The sequence below is a fragment of the Scardinius erythrophthalmus genome (assembly GCF_964197995.2).
Source record: "Scardinius erythrophthalmus genome assembly, chromosome: 4".
In the NCBI taxonomy this organism is placed as follows: Eukaryota; Metazoa; Chordata; class Actinopteri; order Cypriniformes; family Leuciscidae; genus Scardinius; species Scardinius erythrophthalmus.
The window spans coordinates 8,876,021-8,894,561 of NC_138224.1; the positions used below are offsets into that span (position 1 = coordinate 8,876,021).

An 18,541-nucleotide genomic window follows, 5' to 3' on the forward strand; every position below is an offset into this window, starting at 1 on the left:
GAGCGACCTACTGGTACCAGTCAGGTGTAAGCCTGGGGACTTCCTCGAGTGTGAAGGTGGTGTCTACGGACCCCTCCACCTCGGGATGGGGAGCGCTGCTCGAGGGCAGACCGTTCTTCGGCCAGTGGTCAGAACGGGAAAAGCTTCTGCACATAAACTGCCTGGAAATGATGGCAGTCGACAACGCGCTGAGGCGTTTTTCGTCCCCAAATAGCAGGACACCACGTCTTGGTCCGCTCGGACAACATGTCAGTGGTAGCCTACATAAATCGCCAGGGAGGCATCACATCCCGAAACCTTTACAGGTTGACGGAACACCTCCTGGTATGGGCTCAGCACAATCTGTGCTCGCTCAGAGCAGCGCATGTGCCTGGCCACCTGAATGTGGGACCAGACAGACTATCCAGGAACAATGTTCTGGCAGGGGAATGGTCTCTACATCCGCAGACAGTTCAACTGCTGTGGGAGACATTCGGCAGAGCGAAAATAGACCTGTTTGCGTCTCAGGAAAACGCTCACTGCCCGGAGTTTTTCTCCAAGAGCAGGGATGCACTGGCCCACGTCTGGCCCCGCTGCCCGCTCTATGCTTTTCCCCCCGTTGCGCTCCTACCTCAGGTGTTAGAGCGGATCAGGGAAAATGGATGCTCAGTGCTACTAGTGGCTCCGTTCTGGAAGAACCAGGCTTGGTTCCCAGTTCTGATGCAGCTGACGAGCGCTGCCCCATGGCCAATACCAGTGAGGAGGGACCTCCTCTCTCAAGCCAGGGGCTCGATCTGGCATCCTCGACCGAAGCTTTGGTCCCTACATGCGTGGGCCATCAACGGGTACCCACTGATCTCCCAGAGGGAGTGTTAAACACGACCATGCAGGCTAGAGCTCCATCTACGAGACGGCTCTATTCCTCAAAATGGTCTGTGTTCTCTAGCTGGTGCACAGCACGCAGCTTTTCATCCCAAGACTGTGGAGTGACGGAGGTTCTCTCCTTCCTACAAGAGCTACTGGACGAGGGCAGAGCCCCATCCATGCTCAAAGTTTATGTGGCGGCTATAGCAGCGTTTTCTAAACCAACGCTTGGCCAGTCACTGGGAAGGAACGATCTGGTCATTCGCTTCCTTAGAGGAGCTAAGAGGTCCTCCCAGACTTCCCTCAGTTCCCATATGGGACCTTTCTACGGTTTTGGAGGCCATGAAAGGTGCCCCATTTGAGCCAATCCAATCAATAGATATCAAACACTTGTCTTTCAAAACAGTGTTTCTTCTGGCTCTCGCTTCAGTAAAGCGCATAGGGGACTTACAAGCACTCTCAGTGAGCGCGACATGTATGGAGTTGACTCGCCAAATGACTCGAAAGTCATACTCAAACCGAGGCACGGGTACGTTCCTAAATCCCTCAACACACCGTTCAGGGCTCAGGTGATTTCCCTGTCTGCCCTGCCGGTCTCTAACGAGGTAAAGGACGCCAGCTTCTTTTGCCCGGTCAGGGCATTAAGGGCTTATGTGTCTCACACGTCTGTTTTCAGACAGACAGAGCAGCTCTTTGTTTCACTCTACGGACGTTCTAAGGGACTTGCCGTTTCGAAACAGAGCCTATCCAGATGGATAGTCGATGCTATAGCGCTGGCTTATACCTCTAAGGGCTTGCAGTGCCCATTAGGTGTCAGAGCGCACTCCACGAGAGGTGTGGCCTCGTCGTGGGCTTGGTCTAGTGGGATTGCCTTGCAAGATATCTGTATGGCGGCAGGCTAGGCCTCCCCGTCTACATTTATAAGGTTTTATAACCTAGAGGTTCCCGCTTTGCAGGCTAAGCTGCTTTCGGTCTAAAAATCGGTACTGTCTGCCCCGATGTGCCCTTATAGGATGTTATATTATTACAGGAATGATGCTATTCTAGCCACTCTTTCCTGGACTCTCTGTGAGTCCCTTATGATCATGTACTATATGAGCCCGGGCACTTGCCCTTGGGTCTTTGGTGCTGGATCTTAGCATGCACGCCGTTTTACACTGTGTTCCCCTAGCGTAAGACTTACGCAGTACAAGAGAACCTCTCGTAAGAGAACGTACTCGGTTACTAACGTAACCTCGGTTCTCTCTAGAGAGGGAACGAGTACTGCGTATCTTGCCGTGCCTGCACACGCTCTGGTTCTGAAAAAAACAGTGAGCTAGCCTCTCGAAGCTATATTTATAGCCCTAGGCCACGCCCGTCTCGGCGGGACGTGACGTATTGGGCGCGAACTGCCCCCATTGGAGCTGACGTCACGATAGGGCCTTATCGATAGGCTGCTGCAGTTGCCGCAGGGCAGCCAATAGGCACGCGAGCCGTCTCGCCTGTGTCTGCATGCTGCCACAACGCGTTTTACATTATTTCAAAATTAAGGATAATTTTTTGGCTTCAGTATCTCGCAGAAAAGAGATTTTCCCCTAGCCGCTAGCATAAGACTTAACGTAATAACATAAACCGAGGTTACGTTAGTAACCGAGTATGTTTCTTCAAGCATCTTGGAGATGTTCCCGCAGTTCTTCTGGATTTAGTCTGTCTCAGTTTTTTTCTGTTTCTTCATGTAATCACAGACGGATTCGATGATGGTGAGATCAGATCATCCTGGCTGTTGTCAGATTCCTTGTGCATACAGAAATCTCACTGGATTATTACAATTAATGGCAAAAAGAATGTTTGGAAATGTTAACTGATATTTCATACATAACATGCCTGCACAGTTCTGTATATTCAAAAATGTTCAGAATTTTTTTTTTTTGTATTGTAACTATCATGTTTTTTCACTGGAAGAGGAAATACATGTTTAATTGTCAAAAGATTTAACCCTGACCCTGATTCATAACCCTGAACTGTGGCAATCATGGCAATAAACAATGCTTACTAGACATTATCAAAGGGAACTCTAAAAGTATCATTTCAAAATGTTGCCAAATATTTCAGGTATTTTGTTAAATTAAAAAAATATAATTAAATTCCAGAAGCTGTAATGAACAGTGACAGTGGGTGTGGCCATCGAGTCAAACAGCTTCTCTGTCATCGTTTGACTCCTCTCCCACATCATCATAGTCTGCATTAAAGAAAGAGCAACAAAGGTGGCTAAATGGGACTACAGAGGTTGTCAGGGATTTGAAAAAATCAGGTGGCATAAAAAAAGCCGGGGGGTGCGCGTGGACCCCTATTTCCATCTAGACTATTTAGTTTTATATTTATTTACAGAAATCAGAAAATTGTTGTCCTAGACGTGGCGCGGCGCGGCGCGGCGCTGAGCTGCGCGTCCGGTGTGCGACCCACTAGAGAGTGGAGGATGGAGGATATGAGGCAAAATAAACCTTTGCTGCTTCAGGATTTAGTAAGATTACTGATTCATTTCAGTGATAAAGGATGTGGTTTGGTGAGAGATGAGAACTGGCTGTTTACACAGTAATATTTTAAATTTATGTTTTTATTCAATTTAATTTAAAGGTGCAGTAAAAAATATTTTTTTTTAAATGTTGTTGATGTTTGAAACCCCCAATACAAACATGCCCCTACCCCAAAGGATCACGCCCCTATCTTAATAGCTCTGGCCCAAAATTCACAAACACACTTATGCAACACAGGCACCTCCCCCTAATGAGTGCATACGCCCCTTACTGCTGATTGGCCACAAGTGTATTTTGGCACTTGGACTCCGATGCACTTTCAACAGTGTTTCTCAGAAATCGCTTACAACCTTTAATGTACATGACTCTGGTATGCTTCATCCCTATACAAGTCCCGATCATTGTCCAAAGTGAGCAAAACCAACTGCACATAATGCTTTACCACAGTCCTGCTCTCTACACACAACCCCAGCAGCTTTTGTATCCTAGCCATCTGATTGGTTTCTCAAGGATCATCAAAGGTGTTGATCCGAGAATGTATACTTGAAATCAGGTTCACCAGCACTTGTTACTGATGTGACTGGCTTGTCGGGCACTTCTCACTCACCTTACAGTCTAGCTGATCCCACAAAAGTGCAATGGGATTAGGATCAGGTGTTTCAGCCAGTCCATCCTGTCAGTCCTCCTGATGACTGCTTTGTCCCAAATAGTTTTTGCTGTGTTAGGACCACCCATTGGCCCAACGACGGAATCCAACAGGGTGGGCGAAGGTATAATGCATTTAGGTCTTTTACATGCGCTTCTGTAATGTTTCAATGTATTAGTATTTAGTTTCAATTTTACTTCAGCTCCATACTTAATCTAACTCCAGTTCCATATCACTATACAATTTAGAATGAGATTATTACTAATTTTAGTTTTGTTGTTAATTTAGATATTTGATTATTCTAGAATCCCCTTACTCTTCAGTTATTCATTTATTAGGGACCCGAACGCCGGCCGGGTTACGTGGATCTTAACGGACACAAACACACCATCTGACCTTAGTCATTAGTCTTAGTTAGGGTTAACTATTAGGCCTACCTTTTTAGTCGGTTGCCTACTTCTCGCTCGTACAAAAAAAAAAAAAGTGTAGTTTATTTATGTAGTTATTATTAACTTGCTAAGTCGTTGATAGACAGAAATTAAAAGGTCTTCAGATGATGTGCCTACAGCCTACTACTCCATTCATTCATAAGCCTTTAGTTTGACCTATCCTGGACACGTGTTTGAGAAAACACCAGACTCCACCCATACTGATTTCAGAAGAATACAGAATCAATCAAATATAACAACAATTTATTTGTCAGGTAAAAATGCATCATGCCTACAATATGACGGCAAATCAATGCCAATAATAAACGAGCGCACAACTGATGCGGGCGCGCGCGGTAAATGACTTCCGCGAGAGGATAACAGATCTACACGCGAAGAAACGGGAACTCGCGCGCGCATAACATCATCTCTGCACGCAATACAAGCCCTCGCGCGCGCGCATGATCATTCCCCACGCGCTCGCGCTTGATCTGCTCTCGCCTGCTGCTTTTGCTCGCTCGAACAATTTTATTTTTGGCAGTCGAGGGGCGGGACTTACTGTTTTAATAACCTCAAATGTCATTGGTTACTTTTCCCCTTTTCCAGAAGTCAGTTGCGATTGGACGCCTGTCCAATGACTCGTAATTCACTTGACTTGAGACATGAGACATCACTTCATTTGTTTTATTTATTGTGGTTTATTGATGTGTGATGTGATTTAATGCATTGTTAATACAGAATAGATTCTTACCAGATACGTTATTAACAGAAAGTCTTATTGCATTGTGTCGTTAAGAGATATTTAGGCTAGACTAATGACATACATTTTTAGGTAATATAAGTGGTTAATTATGTTTTCTATTGAATGCAAAAGGGGTTCTGGCTTCTCAAGTTAAGATACAGTAGCCTACACAGCATGAATTAGCTTACATATGCCTTTTCAGAATTTGCTACAAAATATAGAGGAACAAAATTAAACCCAGCAAATTAGATATTAAAATATTATATATTGATCTTAACCATCTAACTAATAACCTAATAAGAGAAAGTATGAGGCAAGTACAGTACACCATATAAATGATTACACCCCATCTGAACATAACATATCTTTTAAAAAAAATGTCCTAGATAAAGAAAAAAATTCTGAATTTCATGGGTTTCAGAAGGGTGTAATTATTTATGCCTTGTACTGTATCTTGAGAAGCCAGAATCCCTTTTACATTTAATAGAAAATATAATAAACCACTCAAAATTGACATAATAGTAACACAGGATGATAACAAAAAGCTTACACAACAACTCTTGAATATTGATATAAACAAGTAATGTATCTTTCATCCAAAGCCCTTGTTATATTTGCAACTATTTAATGGTCACGTTTTACATTTCTGAGGTTCACAGAACCAATATAATTTTGGTTGGGTAAACGTAAATAGTGATGAATGGGAGTATAGTGGTAATGTAGTGGTGATATACAGCAAATACAGGTGAAACTCGAAAAGTTAGAACATCATGCAAAAGTTAAAATTAGAAACAAATTCAAAATTAGAATATTGTGAAAAGGTTTTCATAAACTGTAAGCCATAATCATCAAAATTATAACAAATAAAGGCTTGAAATATCTCACTTTGCATGTAATGAGTCTATAATATATTAGTTTCACCTTGTAGGTTGAATTAGTTTCACCTTGTAAGCTGAAATAAATAAACTTTTGCACATTAACTTATTCTAATTTTTCGAGTTTCACTTGTATGACTTTACATTCCCGTTTTTCTCCAATTTCTTTAAGATATTTTAATGCCAATATCACAAATCACAGTGTTATAAATATAAAATGTAAAAATGTATACAAATTTGGGTCAATTTGCAATGCTAATAACCATGGAAATATGTCATAGTCTGTAGCCTAAATATCTCTTAACAATACAATGCAACAAGACTTTCTGTTAATAAAGTTATCTGGTAAGAATCTATTCTCTATTAACAATGTGATGTCTCATGTCTCAAGTCAAGTGAATTACGAGTCATTGGACAGGCGTCCAATCGCAACTGACTTCTCGAAAAGGGGAAAAGTAACCAATGACATTTGAGGTTATTAAAACAGTAAGTCCCGCCCCTCGACTGCCAAAAATAAAATTGTTCGAGCGAACAAAAGCAGCAGGCGAGAGCAGATCAAGCGCGAGCGCGTGGGGAATGATCATGCGCGCGCGCGAGGGCTTGTATTGCGTGCAGAGATGATGTTATGCGCGCGCGCAGGGTTTGAATGAGCTCGCGAGTTCCCGTTTCTTCCAATATTATCTGCCTGCAGAGCCGGAGGCTGCATTTTCAGGACCCCACTTCTAGGACCGCATTTCTAGGACCCTAGTTTTTTGTGACAGCGCCACCTACCGACTCGGAGAACCGCAGTCTCAGGAACGCATTTCCAGGACCCTAGTTGTGCCAGGCAGTATTTCCACCCACCCAGTTTTAACTACATTAGAGTTTTACAGTTTTATTACACCCAAATACTACTTTATTTATTGCAATTAAACCTGGTTCCTAGGAATGTTGAGAAATTATTGGGTCTAGCATAATATAATAACTCAAGTAAAATAAACAAGGAATCATGTTATAGTCTTTTCAGTCACTAGATCGACCACATTTTCAAGTATAGAGGGAAGACAAGGATGACTCTGGGGGTAGATTGTGTATATTTTACAAAATAATATATCACACCTCAACTTGAACACACTAAATATTGTACAAAATAATATATAACAACTGAACTTGCACACAAAATATTGTACAAAATAATATATAACAACTGAACTTGCACACAAAATATTTTACAAAATAATATATAATAACTGAACTTGCACACACAAAATATTTTACAAAATAATATATAATAACTGAACTTGAACACACACAAAAACAAATTTGTTCATGATGTGGACCACAAACAGAACTTCATGGACAACATCATCACTGACTCCTAAGAGAGAGAGAGAGAGAAAGAGAAGTGAATTAAATAAGGAACATTTAGTTGAACATGTTCTACTCTTTAATTTTTTTTTCTTAGTTACCAAACAGTGCACACATATCAATTAATGTTCATAATACTATTATTGCATACTGTTCAAAGATTTGAAAAAAAAAAAAGGTTTTGATGTTGTGGGAACAAAGGTTCTAGAAACATCTGAATAGAAATAACATTGACACGACTTTTTTTCTGACCATATATATATAGGCTATATATATATATATATATATATATATATATATATATATACACACACACACACACATTTACATATGTATATAATATTTAAAGCACACATTATAAAACCATGTCAAAATGAAGAGACGCATGTAGACGCATATTACACATAACATGCTTTGTGGGTAACGTTAAACAGGCTGACTGTGAGCACGTGACAGTGAAAACATTAAGATTATTTTAACTGAATTAAAATGGAAGAACAATGAGTAATTAACAAGCTTTCAGAACGAACATGCTACAGTTTTATTGTGCTGTCAATAAGTCAACACAGGCTTATCACGCAACAGTTCCGTTAAATGAACGTGCTAACAATTCATTTTCAAGCAACAGTTCCGTTAAATGAACGTGCTAACAATTCATTTTCAAGCATTAGAGGCTAAATACTATGGCTATGCATTCAAGACTATTTATTTAGCAAATCACCATCACGTTTGCTACGTTAACTTTCCAATTAAATGCATCGCAATTGTAAAAAATTATTCGCATTTGATACTCACACTCTGATTGTCATCCATCTTCGCTGGTCCTCTAATTCGGTAGGTGGCGCTGTCACTAAAAACCTAGGGTCCTAGAAATGCGGTCCTAAAAGTGGGGTCCTGAAAATGCAGCCTCCGGCTCTGCAGGCAGACCCTACTCGTTTCTTCGCGTGTAGATCTGTTATCCTCTCGCGGAAGTCATTTACCGCGCGCGCCCGCATCAGTTGTGCACTCGTTTATTATTGGCATTGATTTGCCGTCATACTACGACACAATTAAACACTTAGAAGCCAATTCAGAAATGATAAATACACAACATCACTTGCTCAAAGATCTAAGAGTGAGAAACATTCCTTAACATTCCATGTTCTATACCCATGTTATTTTAATTATATGTTAGATAATGCTGTTAAAATGCTGTCTAAAATGATTTTAGCTTTTTTTTTTTTAAATGTGGTAAATATAGAAAGAATAGGAAAGATTCATCCAAAATCATAAGGCACTGGATCTTTAATAGCAATATAAGAAACTCCCAGTAGCTCCCATGATTTCATGAAAAGATGAAGTGGGTGTGGTCAGTGAGTCATATGGCCCCACCCTCTTTATATGACTCCTCCCCCACATCATCATCATAGCCTGTTATTAAAAACAAAAGCAAATTCACATTCTCTGATGTTTTAATTGCATTTAGGCTTAGTTTAGTTGAGCAACATAAAAATTAAATGTATCTGGTTATGTAAACAGATGATAGTATCTTACCTAACCGTTTTTCCCATCTTCATTGCTGTTCTTCACATCATCATACTCCTCCTGATCGCCCTCTGATACACATGTAAAATAAAACCACATTATAACTTGTAATACACTTTTAATACCATAGATCCTTCAGATTCTCCTCATGACAGTCTGGGTCTATTAGATTATGATGCAGTGAGATCCAGGCAGACGAGATTATGTCTTGAATTATTAAAGGGGAACCTATTATGCAAAATTCACTTTTACATGGTTTTGAACATAAATGTGTGTTGGCAGTGTGTGTACACAACCACCCTATAATGATAAAAATCCACCAAGTGCTTTTTTTAAAATCCCCATAAATCATAAGCACTGTCTCAGAACAAGCTGTTCTCAGATTCGTGCAATGTGACGTCACTTTGCATAGGCCCCACCCACGACTGTTGAGTGACACTGCAGTTTGAGCATAGACCCGCCCTGAGTGAGCTGGACACAGTCCGCTGCATGCTGGAGCAACTGTAGGCAAGAATGTCTCCTAAGCGATTGAGGTGTTTTGTTGTTGGATGTAAGAATGAACTTAGCAGTCTTCATTTACTCCCGTTGTTACTCGAGGATGGATCTGTACAACTGTTCGTGATCCAGCTTACAGTCAGGGACAGGCCTAACTTTCTGACAGCTCATCCAGTCGTGGATATAGCCTACAGTTTACCAGTTGATTAAGCACGCACTGAAAAGGTGCGTATATATTTGTTTACTGTTAGTTCTAACGAGTGTTTTGTGTACTTCGCTGTGTAGCCTATATTGCATGATAATGAAAGGGAGAGAGAGAAAGAGTTTATGGATAAGTATAATGTAAGGATAATGCGCACTTATACTGTGTTTATTCGGCTCTTACAGTGATTTTCTGGAGTAAAACTAACGCTTCATCTTTTGTGTGAGGTACAATAAACTTCACTGAACTCAGTATATATTGGTCATCACTCGGACGGTGTCTGCTAACGTTACAGCAGGCTTGTATTAATAGTGGATAAAAGCAGATGACAAATAACCGTAATTAAACTAAACTATAACTGTTCTATCTGCATACAGCATATATTCTCTGGCTCTGTAGGCATTATTGTCCGAGCCGAGTCTCCGAGTCGAAATGAACACCACTACGGAGAGAGTTTCTGTTTTGATATTATCATATGAGATTGTCCTGGTTCTGAGCGCAAGCTCGTGAGGCTCCTCCGGTGCATTTTTCTGAGCCCCAAAAAAATGACAATTGAAACATGCTGTAAAAAATTATCTGTTGGGTATTTTGAGCTAAAACTTAACATACACACTCTGGGGCCATCAGAGACTTATTTTACATCTTGTGAAAAGGGGCGTAATAGGTGCCCTTTAAGGAATAACACATTTTATTAAAATTTAGCAAACAAGTTTCAATATAAGATAGAAAAGTAAATATAAGTATTAATATCCAAAAGAAATGTATCTAAAAGGCAAGATCAGAGTATAGAGAAAGAAGGACCCAAAAGAAGTATAATATTTGCAGAATGAAAGGAGAAAAAAGAAAGCTCATGAGAGAAAAGAAAGAAGAGGCAGAAGAAGAAGCCCAGAGTCTTCTGAAACGAAACATTTTATTTGCAGTGCCTACGTAACAGGAAAGGACTAGGGAAAGTACCTATTGAAGTTCTTCTCTTCAAACCATTTAATGATGGACTCAAGACAAAATGTACCCTAGCAGGTCTGATTAGGTCATGGTCTAAGGGACACGGAATAATTTAATAAGCAATTGTGGTTTTGCACCTTTAAGACCTTTAAGAGAATATTGCAGATTTTGCATTATCTCATGTCTGCAGAGATGGAAAGAGACTTATTTTGATACCATGTTACATCACGTAATCAATCCTGATGGAAAATACAGACGGTCAACAGGATGAACCAATCAATTGACGAAAATGAAATCAATTAGCCTAATCGTTATATTCCTTGTGTTGCATGATTATTATTTTACATAATCATGCAACACAAGGAATATAACGATTAGGCTAATAATGGTTAAATGAATATAGCAATCAATGACTAGAATTCATAAAGAAAAGATTAATAAGATGCATAGAAAGGAAACATTCATTTAAAAAAAAATGAATAAAAGACATCAGTAAAAATCTTTGATCTCGTGCATGGGCTTTTTTTTCCAACACTGTGAAAACGCATCTCAAGGCCATGTTTTTTTTTTTTTTTTTACTGCTCTGCAACTTGTTTTGTTTTTAAAGCACAACTGAGTTCTGTGTGAACGGCACTGTTGCTCACAGCATTTTCAGGGTAATTCACACCGCAGTAACAGATGCATGAGACAATCATCAGATCACAGTATTTTGAGAAATCATACCATAATGCTCAGACATTCCACGACCCGACAAATGCAGACGGAAGATGTTCAGTCCGTAGAAAAAAACAGTGACTAGCGGCATCAGACAGTGACAATAACACACTGATCCAGTATGTACACTGAAGTATGTCTGTTGCTCAGCATCTGTCAGTAGCCAAATGTTTGAACTAAACTATTTCTGTTTCAATAAACTATCATTTATTCAAAGAACTGATGTGATCAATCATATCATATTTTTACTTATTTGAAAATTAATTGGGTTTGGGAAGCTAAGTAAGCTCTTTATCTCTTCCAACTCTACAAATGCAGCAAATATAAACCCCTGCTTAGTGCTTAACACTCTCTAAAAATTCACACAAGATCTTCACTGACATGACATAAACATGCAGCTTTGTGGTTTGGTGGCTGGTAAAGTCTTATCTACAGATTCATCTGATTACACATCAACAACCCAGAAACAAAAATAGTCACACTGATCTGACATTCTCAGTGGAGAGACTTTCATGAATATAATAATTTTTTCATATGATTAAAATTGATAAGGCAAATGTGAATGAAAGAAAAAGCTTTAGTTCTAGAGTGGATCAGATCTGGATCACTGATGTCTCCCCTTATTTCAGGATATTCACCAGTTCACACTTACATATAATCAAATAGAGTAAAGAGTATGTGTATTTGTCATTCTGTCCGAGGAGATGCTACAGGGGATCTCTAAACATAAATAGTAACATAATTAAAGCTTTTAACATGTTCCCATGATGACTCACCCCTCTGAGTGAAGTGATACTGTCTGTGATGAATCTCTTGATAAACGGCCTCAGTCAGAGTCCTGTTAAGTCCTGTGTACCAGTCAGAGAGAGCTGTGAGTGTAGACAGACAAACCTGCTGTCAGTTCACAACACATGACTGATCACACACTGAATAACACACAATATGACAGTCTCTGGATCTCTCCTACCTCTCCTCATCACTCTTTTCCGTTGAATCAGTATAAGCAGTGGCACTAAGAGCAGTAAGAGCAAAACTCCCAGTACAACCACAAGCACAGAGAGAGACACTGAAGGAGTTTGTGGAGGAGTGGAGAAAGATAAATCTGTCCTTGTAAAAACAGACAGACACAAACATTAAAAATAATGCAAATTATCTTTTAAATAAAAATAGTATTAGCTCTAAATGTAAAAAAAAAAAAAAAAAAAAAAAAAACTCAGTGTTTTGCAGTGACCTGCACAGGTGAGTTCAGCGTGCTCTTTGAGGGAGCAGTCAGTTATAAACAAGTTTTAAGCGTATAAACTTGATTATGATTTTTAAATGTAAATAAATTCTTGTTTAAATGCACATTTTAATGGAAAACAGTCTTAAGAGAGTATATTGTATTTAGCAGTTGCAGTCCCTAAATAACAATAATCATATGAAAATTACTTCACATCAGATTAGTTGTTCTCTCAAGAGAGTTGTGTGTAATCTATGATGTTTATCACAATGTAAAAGTACACTATGTCATTCACCTGAACAGATGACTCCAGCATCACCATTATGACCACAGGTATGTTTACCCCATCCTGCTGATTCACAGTTTTTCAGAGATGACTCAATTCCAAAACAAAATAAAACACTCATCCAGATTGGTCCTGGTCCTGGTCCAAAATGAGCATCACCCAGAGCATCTACAGGTTCTCCACAGTCCAGCTCTCTACACACCACTGCAGCTTCAGACATATCCCAGTCAACATCACACACTGTTCCCCACTGACCTCTATGAAGAACCTCCACTCTACCAGCACAGCGACTATTTCCACCAACCAACCTCACATTCATTACATCTATGAGAGGGTAATAGAAATGGAGAGAGAAAAGCATTTATCAAACTTAAAACAATATACTAGACCAGCGTGTTGCTTTGTGATGGGTTCATATACAGTATATGTGTATCATTTCAGTCTTTTAATTCAGCTCTTACCAGCACACACCAGTTCAACATTGTTGTCATGTGAACAGTTGTTTTCATATGATAGTGATTTTGAACAGAGGTAAATCTGAGACTCATTTCCTCTGCACTGAATCTCTTGTGTCCACATCTGAGCGTCTCCTTTGCCAAAAGCATCTTCTCCCAGCACCTGTACAGGAGCCCCACAGTCCAGCTCTCTACACACAACCTCTGCATCCTGCTGGTCAAAGGCAGCGTCACACACTGAAACCCACGACTGATCATCAAGTATCTCTAACCTCCCAGAGCAGCGAGAACCTCCAACCAGCCGGACTTCTAAAAAAGCAATAGAACAGAAACATTTTCAGAAAAAAATAATCAATGACAAATTATTTATTTAAAAAGAATACTGGTGTGTACGTATATAATTTAAATATATACAGTATGTTATAGAGTTTACAGTACCTGAACAGATGACTCCAGCATCTTCAGTATGATCACAGTTGCTTTTACCCCATCCTGCTGACCCACAGTTCTTCAGTGTAGACTCTGATCCAGTACACGAGACATAACCCGTCCAGATTGGTCCTGATCCTGGTCCAAAATGAGCATCACCCAGAGCATCTACAGGTTCTCCACAGTCCAGCTCTCTACACACCACTGCAGCATCAGCCATATCCCAGCCAACACCACACACTGTTCCCCACTGACCTCTATGAAGAACCTCCACTCTACCAGCACAGCGACTGTGACCACCAACCAACCTCACATTCAAACCTTCTATATATTGAACAGAGAGCATGAGAGATGAAGAGACAATGAGAAACAGAAAGAAATAAAGAGTGAGATAAAAGAAATCACACAATGAGGAGGGAATGCACATAGATATAACATCAAGTTTTAATCTGGGGATTTGAATCAGAAGTGAAAATTTGATTTCAACCTGCACACACAAATTCAACGTCGTTGCCATGAGAACAGTTGTTTTCATCTAATGGTGATAATGAACAGAGGTGAATCTGAGACTCATCTCCTCTGCACTGAATCTCTTGTGTCCACATCTGAGCGTCTCCTTTGCCAAAAGCATCTTCTCCCAGCACCTGTACAGGAGCCCCACAGTCCAGCTCTCTACACACAACCTCTGCATCCTGCTGGTCAAAGGCAGCGTCACACACTGAAACCCACGACTGATCATCAAGTATCTCTAACCTCCCAGCGCAGCGAGAACCTCCAACCAGCCGGACTCCTGTAACAACAATACAGTTAATTTAAATAGTTCATTGGACAAAAAAAAATATATATATATATATAATATATATAACCAAAGGTGTGTATGTATATATCAAATTATTCAACCCTATTGCGAATCATTGCAACTTAGCCATATTTCTAACATGCTCAACAAATCTAGCCAGTTCAGATATTTCATGTGTTCTAGCTCAAGCAAACCTAGTGCAACTAATGAAGCCCTTGATTAGTTGCATTCGATGTGCTTGATTTATTAAAACATTATATAATATACATAATTATGATAGGTATCATAACGTGTAATTTATGGTGAGAGGAGAAGAAACAGCCACCTCTGAACTAAAGAGTGTCTAATTGGTCAGAACTCCTCTGAGAGGCTGGACAGACTCCTCAGGGTAAAATCTCAGGACACGAACAAAGGATCAGACGACAGAGTCAGATCAAGATCAGAAGAACATGGGTTAACAGTTTCATTCAAGCCATCTAACTACTCTCGTCTCACTTTTCTTCCTTACTTAGTTTCCTTTTCTTTCCGTTTATATAAAATTTAATAACCCTGCATAAGAAACGATAGAAGGGGTAAAATGAATGATTGATGGTTCGTTCAGGTCAGGTCAAGTGCTCATAGAAACTTAGGATTTCATCATTTCACTCCTAAAACTCATTCTTTCCTCACTTTCTTTCTTTCTGCAACTCGTGTGAATGTGTGTTTGCGCATGTGTTTGTGTTAAATGTTAGTTTTATGTGTTGGAAATATCAATAAATTCTCATTTGCATTTAAAGAGAAGTGTTCTTGTGTTATGTGCTTACAAATTTAATGTCTTAAACTGCTGATAGTGACATTGGTAATAAATAGTGTTTTCACTATAGTTTGGATATTAATATCCGCTGCAGAGCTGATAGTTACCATGATCACTCAGGGTTGTTTTACACATTAAACTCGTGGCCTCAAGAAAGAAAAAAAAATAGTTTCTTTAACAATAGAATAGAAAATACTCTACATTTTGGTGAAATGAGGACACTTTTAGTAATGTTATATTAAGGTGAGGTACTGTACAAAGCAGTTTACCTGAACAGATGACTCCAGCATCTTCAGTATGATCACAGTTGTTATTACCCCATCCTGATGACCCACAGTTCTTCAGTGTAGACTCTGATCCAGTACACGAGACATAACCCATCCAGATTTGTCCTGATCCTGGTCCAAAATGAGCATCACCCAGAGCATCTACAGGTTCTCCACAGTCCAGCTCTCTACACACCACTGCAGCATCAGCCATATCCCAGTCATCTCCACACACTGTTCCCCACTGACCTCTATGAAGAACCTCCACTCTACCAGCACAGCGACTGTGACCACTAACCAGCCTCACATTCACACCATCTAGATATTGAATAGAGAAAATGAGAGATAAACACAAGTAAAGGACAGAAAAAAGAAGGATTGAAATGGGGGGCAGACACAAAAAAATGAGAGAAAACCATTACAATATTATTGATATTATTACTATTTTTACTAAAGGAAATTTGTTCAAACCTGCACACACCAGTCCAACATCACTGTCATGAGAACAGTTGTGTTGGTGTGATTGTGATGTTGGACAGAGGTGAATCTGAGACTCATCTCCTCTGCACTGAATCTCTTGTGTCCACATCTGAGCGTCTCCTTTGCCAAAAGCATCTTCTCCCAGCACCTGTACAGGAGCCCCACAGTCCAGCTCTCTACACACAACCTCTGCATCCTGCTGGTCAAAGGCAGCGTCACACACTGAACCCCACGACTGATCATCAAGTATCTCTAACCTCCCAGAGCAGCGAGAACCTCCAACCAGCCGGACTCCTGAAGGAATCCAGATAATTTAAATGATTTTTTTGGGGGGGGGGGGGGGGGGGGCATTGCAGTACACTTGCATAAAAATATTGTATAGATTCTATATCATATTTTACATGTAAGAGAAACACCACATGTTGTATATGAAAAAAAAAAAAAAAAAAAACTAAAATCTAACATTTTAAAAAGTGAAAAAGATTGAGAAAAAGAAATGTTAAAGAAACATGTCATACATAGGTTTATTCTCATTTATTTATTAGCATACATAAGTAAGATACAGTGAAACAACAGAATGAGTGTTTAAACGGTTGTGATTTGAGGTCAGTAAGATTTAGTTTGAAACAAATTTTATTGAGCAAGATGCATTCATTTAGAATGCTACAAAATATTTCTGTTACAAATAAAATGCTTTAAACTCCTTCAAAAAACACATCCACAATTCATTAGGCAGCACAACCATTTTCAACTGTGCGCACCAAATCTAAGATTTCAAGAGGATCATATGACACTGAAGACAGAGGTAATGTCTGCTAAAAACTACATTTTAAAATATGTGACCCTGGACCACAAAACCAGTCACATGGGTCAATTTTTGAAACTTGAGATAGATAAATAAGCTTTCCATTGATGTATGGTTTGTTAGAATATGACAATGTATGGTTTGTTAGAATATGACAATATTTGGCTGAGATACAACTATTTGAAAATCTGGAATCTGAGGATGCAAAAAAATCTAAACATTGAGAAAATCGTCTTTAAAGTTCTACATTTATGTCCGCGATTTTGCTGCATTCACTCCCAAAAATAAATGTTTTATACATTTACAGTAGGAAATTTACAAAATATCTTCATAGAACATTATCTTTACTTAATATCCTCGTGATTTTTTTCATAAAAGAAAAATCGATAATTTTGACCCATACGATGTATTGTTGGCTATTGCCACAAATATACTCGTGCTACTTGTTAACTGGTTTTGTGATCCAGGATCACATATGTTAAAATAGAAAACTGTAAAAAAAAAAAAAAAAAAAAAAAAAATAGTAGTTTTTGCTGGGCATAAGCAGTGGCTTACTGACCCCAAACTTTTGAATGCGGTGTATAAAAAAACAGGACTATTTTTAGTGATGTAATATTATGGTGCAGAATGTAGCAGTTTACCTGAACAGATGACTCCAGCATCATTAGTGTGATCACAGTTGCTTTTACCCCATCCTGATGACCCACAGTTCTTCAGTGTTGACTCTGATCCAGTACACGAGACATAACTCATCCAGATTGGTCCTGATCCTGGTCCAAAATGAGCATCACCCAGAGCATCTACAGGTTCTCCACAGTCCAGCTCTCTACACACCACTGCAGCATCAGCCAAATCCCAGCTAACATGACACACTGTTCCCCACTGACCTCTATGAAGAACCTCCACTCTACCAGCGCAGCGACTGTGACCACCAACCAACCGCACATTCACACTTTTCTTTTGTTCAACAGAAAAATGACAGACTGGGAGAGAGAAAGAAGGAATTAAATTAACAACTACTTAGCACAAAATATACAACATATGTGCCAGTTAGACAGCAAGTCAGATGCAGTATCGTATTGCATTTAAATGTTTGTATTAAGATAATTTCATCCTCAAATGAAAGTATAAACCTACGAGCGGTGATGAGTTTGATTAGAAACATCAGACTCCTTATCATCATCTTCTGCTGGACGCACACCATTTCATCAGCTCAGAGAACGCAGCACAAGTTTCTTTTCTGTTCCTCAAACACACTGAAGAAACTGGGTACTGTCAGCCCCCTAAAGAGGAGAGCCCTAAAACTTTCCAATCAGGTTCATCATTACCTTATTAGACAGAACATAGGAAATCATCAAACAACTTCAGTGACAAATCAGAGGAGGCATTTCTGATTTACACCATATATTATTTATCAAAAGCTCGTCAGCGCTGAAAAGAACTCCTCCTCCATATCGAGACACTTCAGTGAGGATGCACACACACACACACACACACACACACACACACACACACACACACACACCTGCCAGAGTAAAAAAATAGTAACACATCATTTGGGAGACTTTGAAGCTTTCAGAGAGAGGAAGCACCCTATGTTATATACAGCATCAGAACACCTGCTGATTCAGACACTGATAACTGCTCAATTCAAACATCACAGGGTTGCCAACTTTTCAGTTTAGCTGAAAAGTTGACTCTCAAAACAGACGTCACATCCCGAACCTCACAGCAATTG

At 39.6% G+C, this 18,541-nt stretch overlaps 2 protein-coding genes across 2 annotated transcripts in view; both read right to left on the reverse strand.

The window, feature by feature from the left end:
- LOC308689061 (scavenger receptor cysteine-rich type 1 protein M130-like) overlaps positions 1 to 13,880 on the reverse strand; it is a gene marked incomplete at both ends in the record, with an annotated part of 63,684 nt that extends 49,804 nt beyond the window's left edge. Inside the window, 2 exons of the mRNA XM_081362612.1 lie at positions 13,238 to 13,540; positions 13,670 to 13,880. Coding sequence (XP_081218738.1) covers positions 13,238 to 13,540; positions 13,670 to 13,880 — 514 coding nt within the window. The remainder of the gene's footprint in view (positions 1 to 13,237; positions 13,541 to 13,669) is intronic.
- Positions 13,881 to 14,142: 262 nt separating this feature from the next.
- On the reverse strand, positions 14,143 to 18,007 carry LOC308689062 (antigen WC1.1-like; the record flags this gene model as incomplete). Its single annotated transcript, XM_081362613.1, has 5 exons — positions 14,143 to 14,450; positions 15,522 to 15,836; positions 15,996 to 16,292; positions 17,445 to 17,786; positions 17,941 to 18,007. 5 exons carry the CDS (start codon positions 18,005 to 18,007, stop codon positions 14,143 to 14,145), a joined length of 1,329 nt encoding a protein of 442 aa, XP_081218739.1.
- Positions 18,008 to 18,541: the final 534 nt, after the last annotated feature.